At 40.3% G+C, this 11,701-nt stretch overlaps 1 protein-coding gene across 1 annotated transcript; it reads left to right on the top strand.

Annotated features, from left to right (window-relative positions):
* The first annotated feature begins 3,649 nt into the window (after window positions 1–3,649).
* LOC142446750 (olfactory receptor 56B34-like) lies at window positions 3,650–4,627 on the top strand. The gene has a single exon (XM_075548490.1). The coding sequence runs from the start codon at window positions 3,650–3,652 to the stop codon at window positions 4,625–4,627; it is 978 nt and encodes a 325-aa protein (XP_075404605.1).
* Window positions 4,628–11,701: the final 7,074 nt, after the last annotated feature.

Here is an 11,701-nt window from a genome sequence, read left to right as displayed (position 1 = left end):
TTCTAGGTCCCTTATTGTTCCCTTGTCCCTGCATTGTCCTCACTCTCCCTCCCCTCCTTTACTCCCATGTCTCCCCAGAATCACAAGTCCCATTGTTTTCTCCTTGGGCTTGTTTATCCTTCCTATCTGTAGAGATAGACACAGAGAAAGAAAAAAAAGAAAGAAAAACAAAAAGCCTATAAATAGCCCCAGGTCTGTCTGCTTACCCTTATAAATTAGGTCTGATGAGGGACCAAGTCTGGCCCCAAGTCAGAAGTCTATTTTCAGATTCCTCAGAGACGTCATTACTTTGCTCTCCTACTTCCCTGTTGCGCCTCCTTTGTGTTTCACTCTGCTGCGTGTGTGTGTGTGTGTGTGGTGTGGTGTGGTGTGGTGTGTGTGTGTGTGTGTGTGTGTGGTGTGTGTGTGTGTGTGTGTGTGTGTGTGGTGTGTGTGTGTGTGTGTTTGGGGGATAGGGGGTCGGGGAATGCAGACCAGGCACACTTTCTGCACTGCATTTGCAGTGCTGTCCTCCCTAGCGTAGCGTTGTGGGTCAGTGAGGGGATATCGTGTCTCATGGTGGGGCAGGCCCTATGGTTCCCTTTGTGCATTGGCTACTCCAAGCAGCAATGTCCTCCTCAGGGCTTGGTGAGCCACAATGAGGTCCACTCTCTCGTTCTTTTTCTCTTAATTTGCTCCCATGTGGTCTGGACAAACCAGCTCTCCCCCCGGGCTATATCTTCAATGTTGTCCTCTGTAGTACAGTACAGACTTCTGGGGAGGGGGTCGACATAGCTCAGCTTGGGCCCAACCCCATCATCCTCTCTGTTAGTTCACTGCTCTATGCAGGTATGTTTCCCTCAAGGCTTGACCCTCCGGGATGAGATCTTGTACCTCTCTCTGTCTTTCCTGTGGAGACATAAACAACACTCTCCCTGTCGGTAGATTAGTGCCCTGTTACCCCACCACCCTTATCTCCCCACTCCTTTTCAGCTGGCTGCCATATGCATCCCTCAGTTGGGTCTGACACCTGCCAAGGTGCCTGGACCTTGACCCAGGAATTATGCATTTTTTAGCTTATCCACTATACCCACTGTGCTTTTTGACCTTACTTCAGTGGACCCCTGTTGTACTTGTCCCTTGGTGCTTGGCTAACTTTGCTTAGCATAATTTCCTCCAACGCTTCTCATGAGACAATGTGCTTCATGCATTTGTCACTGCTTTTTAGGGCTGCATAGTACTCCATTGTATGTATATAGTAGAGTTTTTCATCCATTCATCAGTTGATAGAAATTTAGATTGCTTCCAATTCTTCGTGATTGTGAACTGTGCCTCAATATGAACATTGGAACACAAATGTCTGATCTTGGCTTGTTAATTACTTCTTCTGGGTATATACCCAGTAGGGGGATTGCTGGATCATTTCCATTTGTTTTTGCCAGATCGATTGTCATAGTGCTTCCACACACCTACAGGACCACCAGCAATGGATGAGAGAGAGAGTTCCTATCTTACCACACCCGCTCCAGCCTTGTTGCCTTCTGATTTTTTTTTAATTAGACTATCTTTGAGGGTGTTAGGTGATATCGCATAGTTAGTTTAATTTTCATTTCCCTAATGGCTAATGATTGGGAGCATTTCTCATTTTGGATTTCCACCTTGGTAAACTTCTGTTCAGGTCTTTTGCCCACGTTCTCGGTGGGTTGTTTTTCACGTGTTATAGACTTATCATGAATTTCTAACTGCTTAATTGAGGCATAAAGAAACATAACTGATTTGTAAGCAATGTTTTGGTCTATCCAGAAAATCAGGAGAGAAACTATGGAAATGTTTTAAGAATTGACAAAAGTTTAGCGATTTAAATGATAGACTAGACAAAATAACAAAAGAAATACAATTAGATTAAGGTTTTTTTTAATAGATGCTGTCCAATTGCTTCCAACTCACAGAAACAATATGTACAACAGAACAAAACACTGTCCTGTCCTGCAGCATCCTCACAATTGTTCTTATGTGTGAGATCATCACTCAAGCCACTGTATCAATCTATCTTGCCAAAGGCCTTCCTCTTTTTTTTCCTGCCTCTCTGCCTTAGCAAACGTGATGTCCTTCTCCAGGGTCTGGTCTCCTGACAACAAGTCCAAAGTACCTGAAACAAAGTCTAACTGTCCCTGAATTTAATGAAAAAACAAAATAAATTTGAAATGTGTTATAAAACCATATCATAATATCTAATTCCATCATACAAAATGATGTTTGTTAAGATCGTCAAAATATATTGGGAAATTCATGTGGATTATGCTAAACAAAAGGACAGAATTGAAAATTCAATTTACATGAAATTTCAAATGTGTAAAAGTAAAAATACACCAGAAAAAACCTTAAAAATTAAAAGTTTTAAAGTGATAAGCATCATTATCTTTGGTTGGTGCTATTTTAACTTTCAGGGCTTTTTTTCATACTTCTGTCTTATAGTTTTTTGTTTCATGGGTAGTATATGCTTATTGTAATTAACAAATCGCATAGCCAGAGGGGTGGAGGGCTGGTGCTTCAATATTACAATGCTACTAATTGAAGCTAAGGAAAATAAAATATTTATGCCTAGATATTAAACAAGCAATACAGAATAATATCACCAAGGTATTATTCATAGACACTTGTAAAAAATTAATTCTCAGATATACAAAGATTCCTAAAGAGTATTTTTTAAAGTACACATTCTGATTAAATTGCTTGAACATACTTGCCAAAAATGATCAAAATTATAATCAATAATGTCAGACAAACTGAATCAAGGGATCAAATGTGAGTCGTATAATTAAGATAAATATGTTTGCATATTATAAATCCCTTCCATATTTTCAATCGACACCATAGAAAGTTCCAGAAGTGAATGGAAATTTATTGAATTTCACTCCTTGTATATTTTAAATATAAATTAATTGGTTAAAAACATAATTTAAAATATGCCTTCACCATTACTTTTAAAATTGGAAGAGGAAACAAATATCATATCTGAAGGATATTGATGAAAATTTACACAGCTCAACAAATTTTTTTTTCTTGATGTCTGGTTTTAAGGCCTGTTCCTGGGGCTGTGGGGGTGCTGAGTCAGAAAACTGCTGTGGATAAAACTTATCACTTCTAGTTTCATTATCTGTTGTTTTGTTTGTCTTTGTTTTTCACTTCTAGTTTCTTATACATGGTATCACTATATTTTCCATTATACTATACTAATTTATTAATTTATCATCCTAATTTTAAATATGAGAATCAGACCCACAAATTATAGAATAACACAAAAAAGAAGAAAGATTTGAAAAATAATTAGGTATTAAAGACTTCCAAGGGGAGTAGGATTTGGACCCTTGTTGACTAGTTGTTTACTCAGTGTGCTACCAATCAGTGGTCAGTGGCTTGGTTCCATCAGGCACTCTGCAGCCTTTAAAAGATTTAAAGGCTTGGGAACCCTAAGAGATACGTCTCTGTCCTATAGAATCACTATGAGTTAGAATTGATTAGATGGTAGTGGGTTCCAGGCATTTAAAGGAGGTTGAAAGAGAATTGTCTAAAATGAACAAGTTGTATGTACATGTTTTGGTCTTTGGTTGAGCTAACTAAAGCATTGTTTTGTTTTCTCCTTAATTCAAAGGCAGATGCTGAGAGAAAGATGTCTCATAACATGGATATCACCCTGAGTATAACCAATAGCTCAAGCTTTGAAGTATCTGAGTTCATCCTGTTGGGATTCCCAGGCATTCATGAATGGCAACACTGGCTCTCCCCACCACTGGCTCTGCTCTACCTCTTAGCTCTAGGCGCCAATGTCCTCATCTTGATCACCATTCACAAGGAGCCTGCCCTGCACCAGCCCATGTATCAGTTCCTTCGTGTCTTGGCTGTAGTGGACATTGGCCTGTCCACCACCATCATGCCCAAGATACTGGCCATCTTCTGGTTAGATGCCAAGTCCATCAGCCTCCCTGAATGCTTCACTCAGATTTATGCCATTCATATTTTTGTATTCCTGGAGTCAGGAATCTTCCTCTGTATGGCTGTGGATAGATATGTAGCCATTTGTTATCCTCTTCAATACCCTTCCATAGTCACTGACACTTTTGTGGTCAAAGCTACACTCTTCATGGTGCTCAGGAATGGTCTGTTGACCATCCCAGTGCCTGCACTGGCTGCCCAGAGACGCTACTGCTCTAGGAACGAGATTGAGCACTGCGTGTGTTCTAACTTAGGAGTCACCAGTTTGGCCTGTGATGACATAACCATTAACAGGTTCTACCAACTAGCCTTGGCTTGGGTTGTGTGTGGGAGTGACATGTGTCTGGTGTTTGTTTCCTATACTTTGATTCTTCGCTCAGTCCTGAGATTGAACTCTGCTGAAGCAACATCAAAGGCCCTAAGTACCTGCAGCTCCCACCTCATCCTCATCCTCTTTTTCTATACAGCCATTGTTGTAGTAACCGCCACCCACCTGGCAGGGAGAAGGGTTCCGCTCATTCCTGTTCTCCTCAATGTGCTCCACAATGTCATACCCCCAGCCCTCAACCCCATGGTGTATGCCCTTAGGACCCAGGAACTCAGAGCCGGCTTCCGGAAGGTGCTTGGATTGGGTATCGATGCATCCAGGAAGTGACCCAACTTTAAATGACAGAATGGTTATGTAAAAAAGGGACCAGCTTTGGAGTCCAACCATCCTGGACTGGAATCCTACTTCTTCCATTTTCTAGGAACATTGACTCAAATTAAATTATCTTGCATTGCATATACTTTGGGAAAGACAATGTTCTAAACATTTCACAGATATGAACTCATTTAGTCCCTACAAAAACTTTCCAAAGCAAGCACATTATTTTTAGGCTTTATAATTTAGATATAAGGTTAAAAGGGAAAGAAAACAAACAGTCAAGTTCCATAGTCCCTGCACTTAGCCCTCTCTATCCCCCCTTAACACTAATTTAAAAATATGCAAAATGCTAATTAAGTGAGGAAATATGTAGTCTTTTTATTTGTCTTTCCTTCCCCAAAGTTAGTATTTATCTACCTGTAAATTAGTGAGTCAACTTCCTTTCCCTTGTCCACTGCACCTCAAATAATTGTCAATTCTTTTTTTACATCTAAAGCCTTTTCTTGACATAACAATATAGTCTCATACAACATATGCCATTTGGTGATGGATTATTTCATTCAGCATCATGTCCTCCAGGTTCAGCCATGATAAATAAACTATCAATTCTTGAGTCAATTTGCATGAGAGCACCAAGAAATATATCTTAGTACTTAATATTACTTGAATTTATGAATAAACTAAGAAAATACTAGTAGGGTTTATGGGAAAAAGAGTTACAGTTCTCAGAAAGCTACGGGACAGAGCTACCCTATCCAATTAGGGTTGTTATGAGTCAGAATCAACTCAATTGCAATTTGGTTTGGTTTGAGTGTTTTATGGTTTGATGGGAATAAAAGAAAGCCAAAGGTCTCAAAAGGAAGCAAAAGATAAATGATTAGTAGCTGGGGACAGCAAAAATGGAGGATTGGAAAATTGTTTTATTTCCATATCAAAATACAGATTATTTCTTTGGGTCGCTACCAAATTCTCACCTAAGTACAGGAACCATTTGTTCTAATAATATGGCACTGAATGATACGCACCTTCCCTACACAATCACTGAAGACAAAATGGGTGCATAAACAAATGTAGTGAAGAAAGGTGATGGTGCCCGGCTATTAAAAAATATAGCATCAAAAAATGAGGAGCTGATACCAAGGAAACAAATAAAAAATAAATATATATGTAGTGTCTGGGGTCATAAAGGCTTGTAGTCAAACCAGCAGCTTTCGAGCAGAGAAGCAACAAAGCCCACATGGAAGAAGCACACCAATCTTGTGTGATCATGAGTTGTCAACAGGAATAGGTATCAGAAATTTTTAAAAAAGCAATCAAATTGATATGAAGGAGTATGGACAAAGTGGAGACCCAAAAACCCACCTGTGAGACAATTGAGCAGGCCCCCAGAGAGGGAGCATAAGCAGTAGGGTGTGGTATAGCTATGATAAAACATATAATTATCCTCTGGTTCTTTAATATTTCCTTCCCTTACATTTAAGACTTATGTTTGACTTCATTAATACTGTTACACCTGTGTATATTCACGTGTATAATTAAGATAATTTGATGCTGGCATACAAGGATGGATGACCCTTCAAAAACAGGAATGGGAATAATGATTCCCTAAGGACATGGGAAGACAAGGGAAGAATTGGGATGAATGAATAGGGAACCTATAGCAATAATGATTGTATAACCTCACTTGAGGGGAACAAATAGCAGAATTGTAGGTGAATGTATATATTGGATGGGGTGAGATAAGGTTATACAGATACATACATGTAGAATAATAATAATATATAACAATAAAAACAAGGGTTCCTGGGGGGGGGAGGATCAGGAGAGAAGGGATAAAAGGGAGCCAATATCAAAGAGTTCAAGAAGGAGAAAAAAACTTTTGAAATAGATTATAGTAACAATTGTACAATTACGCTTGTTGTATTGGAATTATAGAATGTTAAAACATCTGTAAGAGCTCCCAATAAATGATGAATAAAAGAAAATACAGATTACGAAATGTGGAATTTTCACTTCAGAAAGACTTATTGGTAACTTTGGAAGATTCCCCTTGCCCAGTCACCAGGCATTTTGTAGATGTGGGGAAGAGAAGCCTAACGTGTGCCAGCAAACTTAGAATTCATAGCTGAGCACCTTAAACTACAAAACCAAAGGAATTTCATCATCTGTACTTTTACAGCATCAGTGTGATATGAAAGAACTTTATTACACTGATAAACAATTAACGCATGCTTATGTGCTTCACCTACTTTTAGCAGAGTCTACATATCAAGGGAAAAGCATTGACAAATGAAAATAGGACTGCACTAGGGGTGGAAAGAAAATTCCTGATTCCCTCTCCTTATGATTTTTGGACTAAATCTCTGGATCAAGTTAAATTTTTAAAATAATAATAAGGTCGTGAGTGTTGCATCACTTTTAACTTGATCAGCTGACCTTCATCTGAACTGACTCTGAGTGCATTCTGGCTCCCAACCTTTTGATTAACAAGTTAGCCCTATATACCATCTAGGAAAATCTAACTGGTCCTTACAAACATGCTGTATCGCCACTTTGTCACCGTCTAGTCATCCAGTAAAGCAACGAATCCTCTGGCTTTACAGTAATATCCTAGACCTTGGGGCTAATCCATTCTAGAAGGAGCGTCGAGATGCCGAAGCAGTCGAATTCCAAATCAGTTTTTCCCATAAGAAATAACTGAAAATGGATTAATCCGTTCTCGATCACCAAGTTTTATCCTAACCTTGTCTCTTTTTTTTCATGAATTTACTATTTATTTTGGGGGGAGTTCCCTGACAATAGTGATTTTTATTAAATTCGTGCTTTCTAAAGCATTGCAGATGTCATAACTGTGAACATAACAATTTTTTAAACAATTTATTAGGGGCTCATACAACTCTTATCACAGTTCATACATATACATACATCAATTTTATAAAGCACATCTGTACATTCTTTTTTTTTTTTTTGGTTAAGCGTTTTATTGGGGGCTCATAAAACTTTTTTTTCTTTTTTTACATTTTATTAGGGACTCATACAACTCTTATCACAATCCATACATATACATACATCAATTGTATAAAGCACATCCATACATTCCCTGCCCCAATCATTCTCAAAGCATTTGCTCTCCGCTTAAGCCCTTTGCATCAGGTCCTCTTTTTTTTTTCCTACCTCCCCTCTCCCCACTCCCTCATGTGCCCTTAGTAATTTATACATCGTTATTTTGTCATATCTTACCCTATCCGGAGTCTCCCTTCCCCTCCTTCCCTGCTGTCCCTCTCCCAGGGAAGAGGTCACATGTGGATCCTTGTAATCAGTTCCCCTTTCCAACCCACTCACCCTCTACTCTCTCAGCATCGCCCCTCACACCCTTGGTCCTGAAGGTATCATCCACCCTGGATTCCCTGTGCCTCCAGCCCTCATATGTACCAGTGTACAGCTTCTGCCCTATGCAGCCCTGCAAGGTAGAATTCGGATCATGGTAGTTGGGGGGAGGAAACATCCAGGATCTGGGGGAAAGCTGTGTTCTTCATGGGTACTACCTCGCACCCTAATTAACCCATCCCCTCTCCTAAACCCCTCTATGAGGGGATCTCCATTGGCCAACACTTGGGCCTTGGGTCTCCACTCTGCACTTCCCCCTTCATTCAATATGGTATATATATATATATATATATATATATATATATATATATATATATATATATACATACATACATATATACATATACACATACATATATACATATACACATACATACACACACACATATATACATACACACACATATATCTTTTTTTTTTTTTGCATGATGCCTTCTACCTGGTCCCTTGGCACATCGTGATTGCACTGGCCGGTGTGCTTCTTCCATGTGGGCTTTTTTGCTTCTGAGCTAGATGGCTGCTTGTTCACTTTCAAGCCTTTAAGACCCCAGACACTATCCCTTTTGATAGCCGGGCACCATCAGCTTTCTTCACCACATTTGCTTATACACCCATTTGTCCAAAACCAGGGATGTACATGGTAGACAATGGTGGAGGAGGGGGGGGGGAGGAAAACAAAAGGATAAATATAAGGAAGAAAAGGGTAGTGGGGGCATGGGGCACTAATCCACCCAAGGGGAGGGAATTGTTTATATCTCCACAGGGAAAGTGGGACCAGATTTCAACCCAATGCTGCAAGGTGTGAATGCAATATCCCAGCGTGGAGTAGGGAACCAGTGGAGAGGTCTGGGAGGCTGGCCCCAGCACCATAAATTAAGTGGATTCCTGCCCCTCCCCTGAAAAGAATTTGTTTCAAAGGATGACATTGACTCTGCAGCTCCAAGAGATGAACATATCTGATCAGAGCACACAGGAGCAGATGAAGGGGCAGGAGGAGAGAGTGAAGCACAGCCTGGCACACCAGGCCATGAGGATGATGTTCCTGAGTAGAGCAGCCAGTCCACAGAGAGAACAACATGGCTGGCCCCACTATGAGAAATGATGCCAATCAGTGACTAAGGGCAATACAGGGGACAGCACCGGAGACACAGTGTGGGAATTGCACCTGACCTGACCCCACCACACCGAGGCAAATCACTGGGGGAGTGCAGCGGAACAGCAAGGGAATGGAGTGGCAAGGTCCCCAGGGAATGCTGAAAGTGGACATTGGGACCAGGGCGTGGTGTCCCAACAGACTGGACTGGAAAACGCTCCTAAGGGCCAGCAAACGATCCCTAAACTAACTACAAGCTTTTCTCTTGTGAAGTGTTTTGTTTTGTTCTTTGTCAGTGGTCTGTTTTTGTTATTTTATTGTCTGGTTGTATACTGTTGCTTTGTTTTCCTCTGTCTTGTTTTCGTGCATGTTAGTGTCTCCACAGGTCTGTCTGAATAGGACAGGCTGGGTGAACTATCTGGAAGAAAAACAACGGGACCAACAGTTCCGGGGGGACGTGGGGTGGGGGGTAGGGAGGGGTAAGGAAGTGGTGTTAACAAACACAGGGACAAGGGAAAAACATGGGACCCAAAATGGTAGAGAGGGGGGAGTGGCAGGCCTGGTGGGAAATGATCAAGGGTAAGGTTGCTTAGAGAAGAGGTATACTCTAGCCCAGGTGGCGACAAAGTATGGTAGGAGGGCAGAAGGAAAGTCAAGGGAGATGGAGGAAAGAGCTAGGAGTCAAAGGGCATTTATGGAGGTCTAGACAAAGACATGTACATGCAAATATATATAGGAGGATGGGGAAATAGATCTATGTGTCTATATTTATAGGTTAAGTATTAAGGTGGCGGAAGGACCTTAGGCCTCTACTCAAACACTCCCTCAATGCATGAATACTTTCTTTTATTAAATTGGAACTCTATGATGCTCACTCTCCCGACACAACTGCTGGAGCCAAAGTGGGTGAACAAGCAAATGTGGTGAAGAAAGCTGATGGTGCCCGGCTATCAAAAGAGATAGTGACTGGGGTCTTAAAGGCTTGAAGATAAACAAGCGGCCATCTAGCTCAGAAGCAACAAAGTCCACATGGAAGAACACACCAGCCTGTGTGAGCGAGTGGTCCCAAAGGGATCAGTTATCAGGCATCAAAGAACAAAAAATCATATCATTGACTGCAAACCTTGTCTTTTTTATACAAAACATTACACGGAAATTTCAAAGTAAGTAAGTTCAGAGTTAAATAAAATGATTTAAATAAGAAACACTACATTAAAAATGTTTTTTAACAACTACAGTATGGCCCATACCTTGAGACTAAGGAGGATCTGGATCTGTGGACACAGATGTGGAGAGAAGGTATGGAGAGAGAGTCGTTTGGAAGGGGAATCCCCTTCCATAAAATCAAGTGGTAGCTGCTTTCCAGGGTTTTGTTGTTTTATTTTTTACCCCCTTCTTTGCCTTTTTATCACTAGGATCTGACTGGCTTTCCCTAAAAAAACTAAAATAAAATAAATCTGTCTGATGTCGTCTGCTGTTGGTGTTTCCTTAACTGTTTTCTGAAAGGGTTTACTAAATTATCAACAATATCGATAACACAGCTAACCAGTTCCTTATCGTGATGATTCTTTAAAAAAACTCCTTCTTAGGACCCATGTTTTTTTATCTAAAAATAATACAAAAAGTCACAAAAACTAAGAAAATTATAGCTAGCAAAACACTTGGAACACAGCATCAAATGTTTAAACAAGGCGTACTGATAACTCCAACTAACACCGAGTGACCGAAACACGAACTGCTTTTGTTTACAAAACTTACAAGCGTTGGGGAAAATTCCAGTGTTTTCCAAAATTTTCTTGGCATTTCATGTCAAAATCTGATTAGGTTGAGTACTGATGCAGTCAAGTACCAGGGTTCTACTGTACTGTTCTCCAAATCAGCTTCTGATTTCATTGTTTTTATTTTCTCTCCAGAGAACTTCTCAATAATTGTCCTTTCCTTTCCAGAGAATCCTCAATAATTGTTCTTTCCTTTTTTCCTTCCTTCCTTCCTTCCTTCCTTCCTTCCTTCCTACCTTCCTTCCTCCTCTTTCTTTCTTTAAACTTAGTATTGCAGTTTGGGTGAAATTTACAGAGAAAATTCTCTTTTCATTCCACAACTTATGTATATTTTGTTCATGGCATTGGCTGTAATCCTTACACTATGAATTCAATCTTCCCATTTCCTCCCCGAGTTCCTCATTCTTATCTGTCCTTTCTTGTTCCTTCTTGTCTTCTGAGCCTTTTTTGGGGGACAGTGCTACCCCTTTGGACTTGTATGACTGATTTGTCTGAAGAGTTCATTTATCCCTGATATTGTTCACTTTATAGACCTACCTAGTATTTGTCTGAAAGCTGATTCCCAAGAGTTTGTTCTAGTACAGGCTTGAAGGGTATCTAAAGACCACAGTCTCAGGGGTTCCACCTGTCCCTATCAGAAAGTTTGGTCTTTTAAATTTTTTTTAAATTTTGAGCTATGTAATGGTTAGGGATTATGTCAACTAAACACACCTGGGTAAGGGTTGAGTAGCACTCTACCTGTAAATTGATGGCACCTCCTTCCATAGACAGGATTCACTGTTCAGGAACCAAAGAGTAGAAATGGGAATGTCCCTAATCACTGTT

This window comes from Tenrec ecaudatus, chromosome 4 (genome assembly GCF_050624435.1).
Source record: "Tenrec ecaudatus isolate mTenEca1 chromosome 4, mTenEca1.hap1, whole genome shotgun sequence".
Taxonomy (NCBI): domain Eukaryota; kingdom Metazoa; phylum Chordata; class Mammalia; order Afrosoricida; family Tenrecidae; genus Tenrec; species Tenrec ecaudatus.
Note: the sequence above shows the minus strand (reverse complement) of the source record. Positions and strands in the feature narration are given on the sequence as shown.

What these genes read in the sequence shown, in the direction of transcription:
- LOC142446750 (XM_075548490.1), top strand. Translation starts at nt 3,650, where the DNA reads ATGTCTCATAACATGGATATCACCCTGAGTATAACCAATAGCTCAAGC.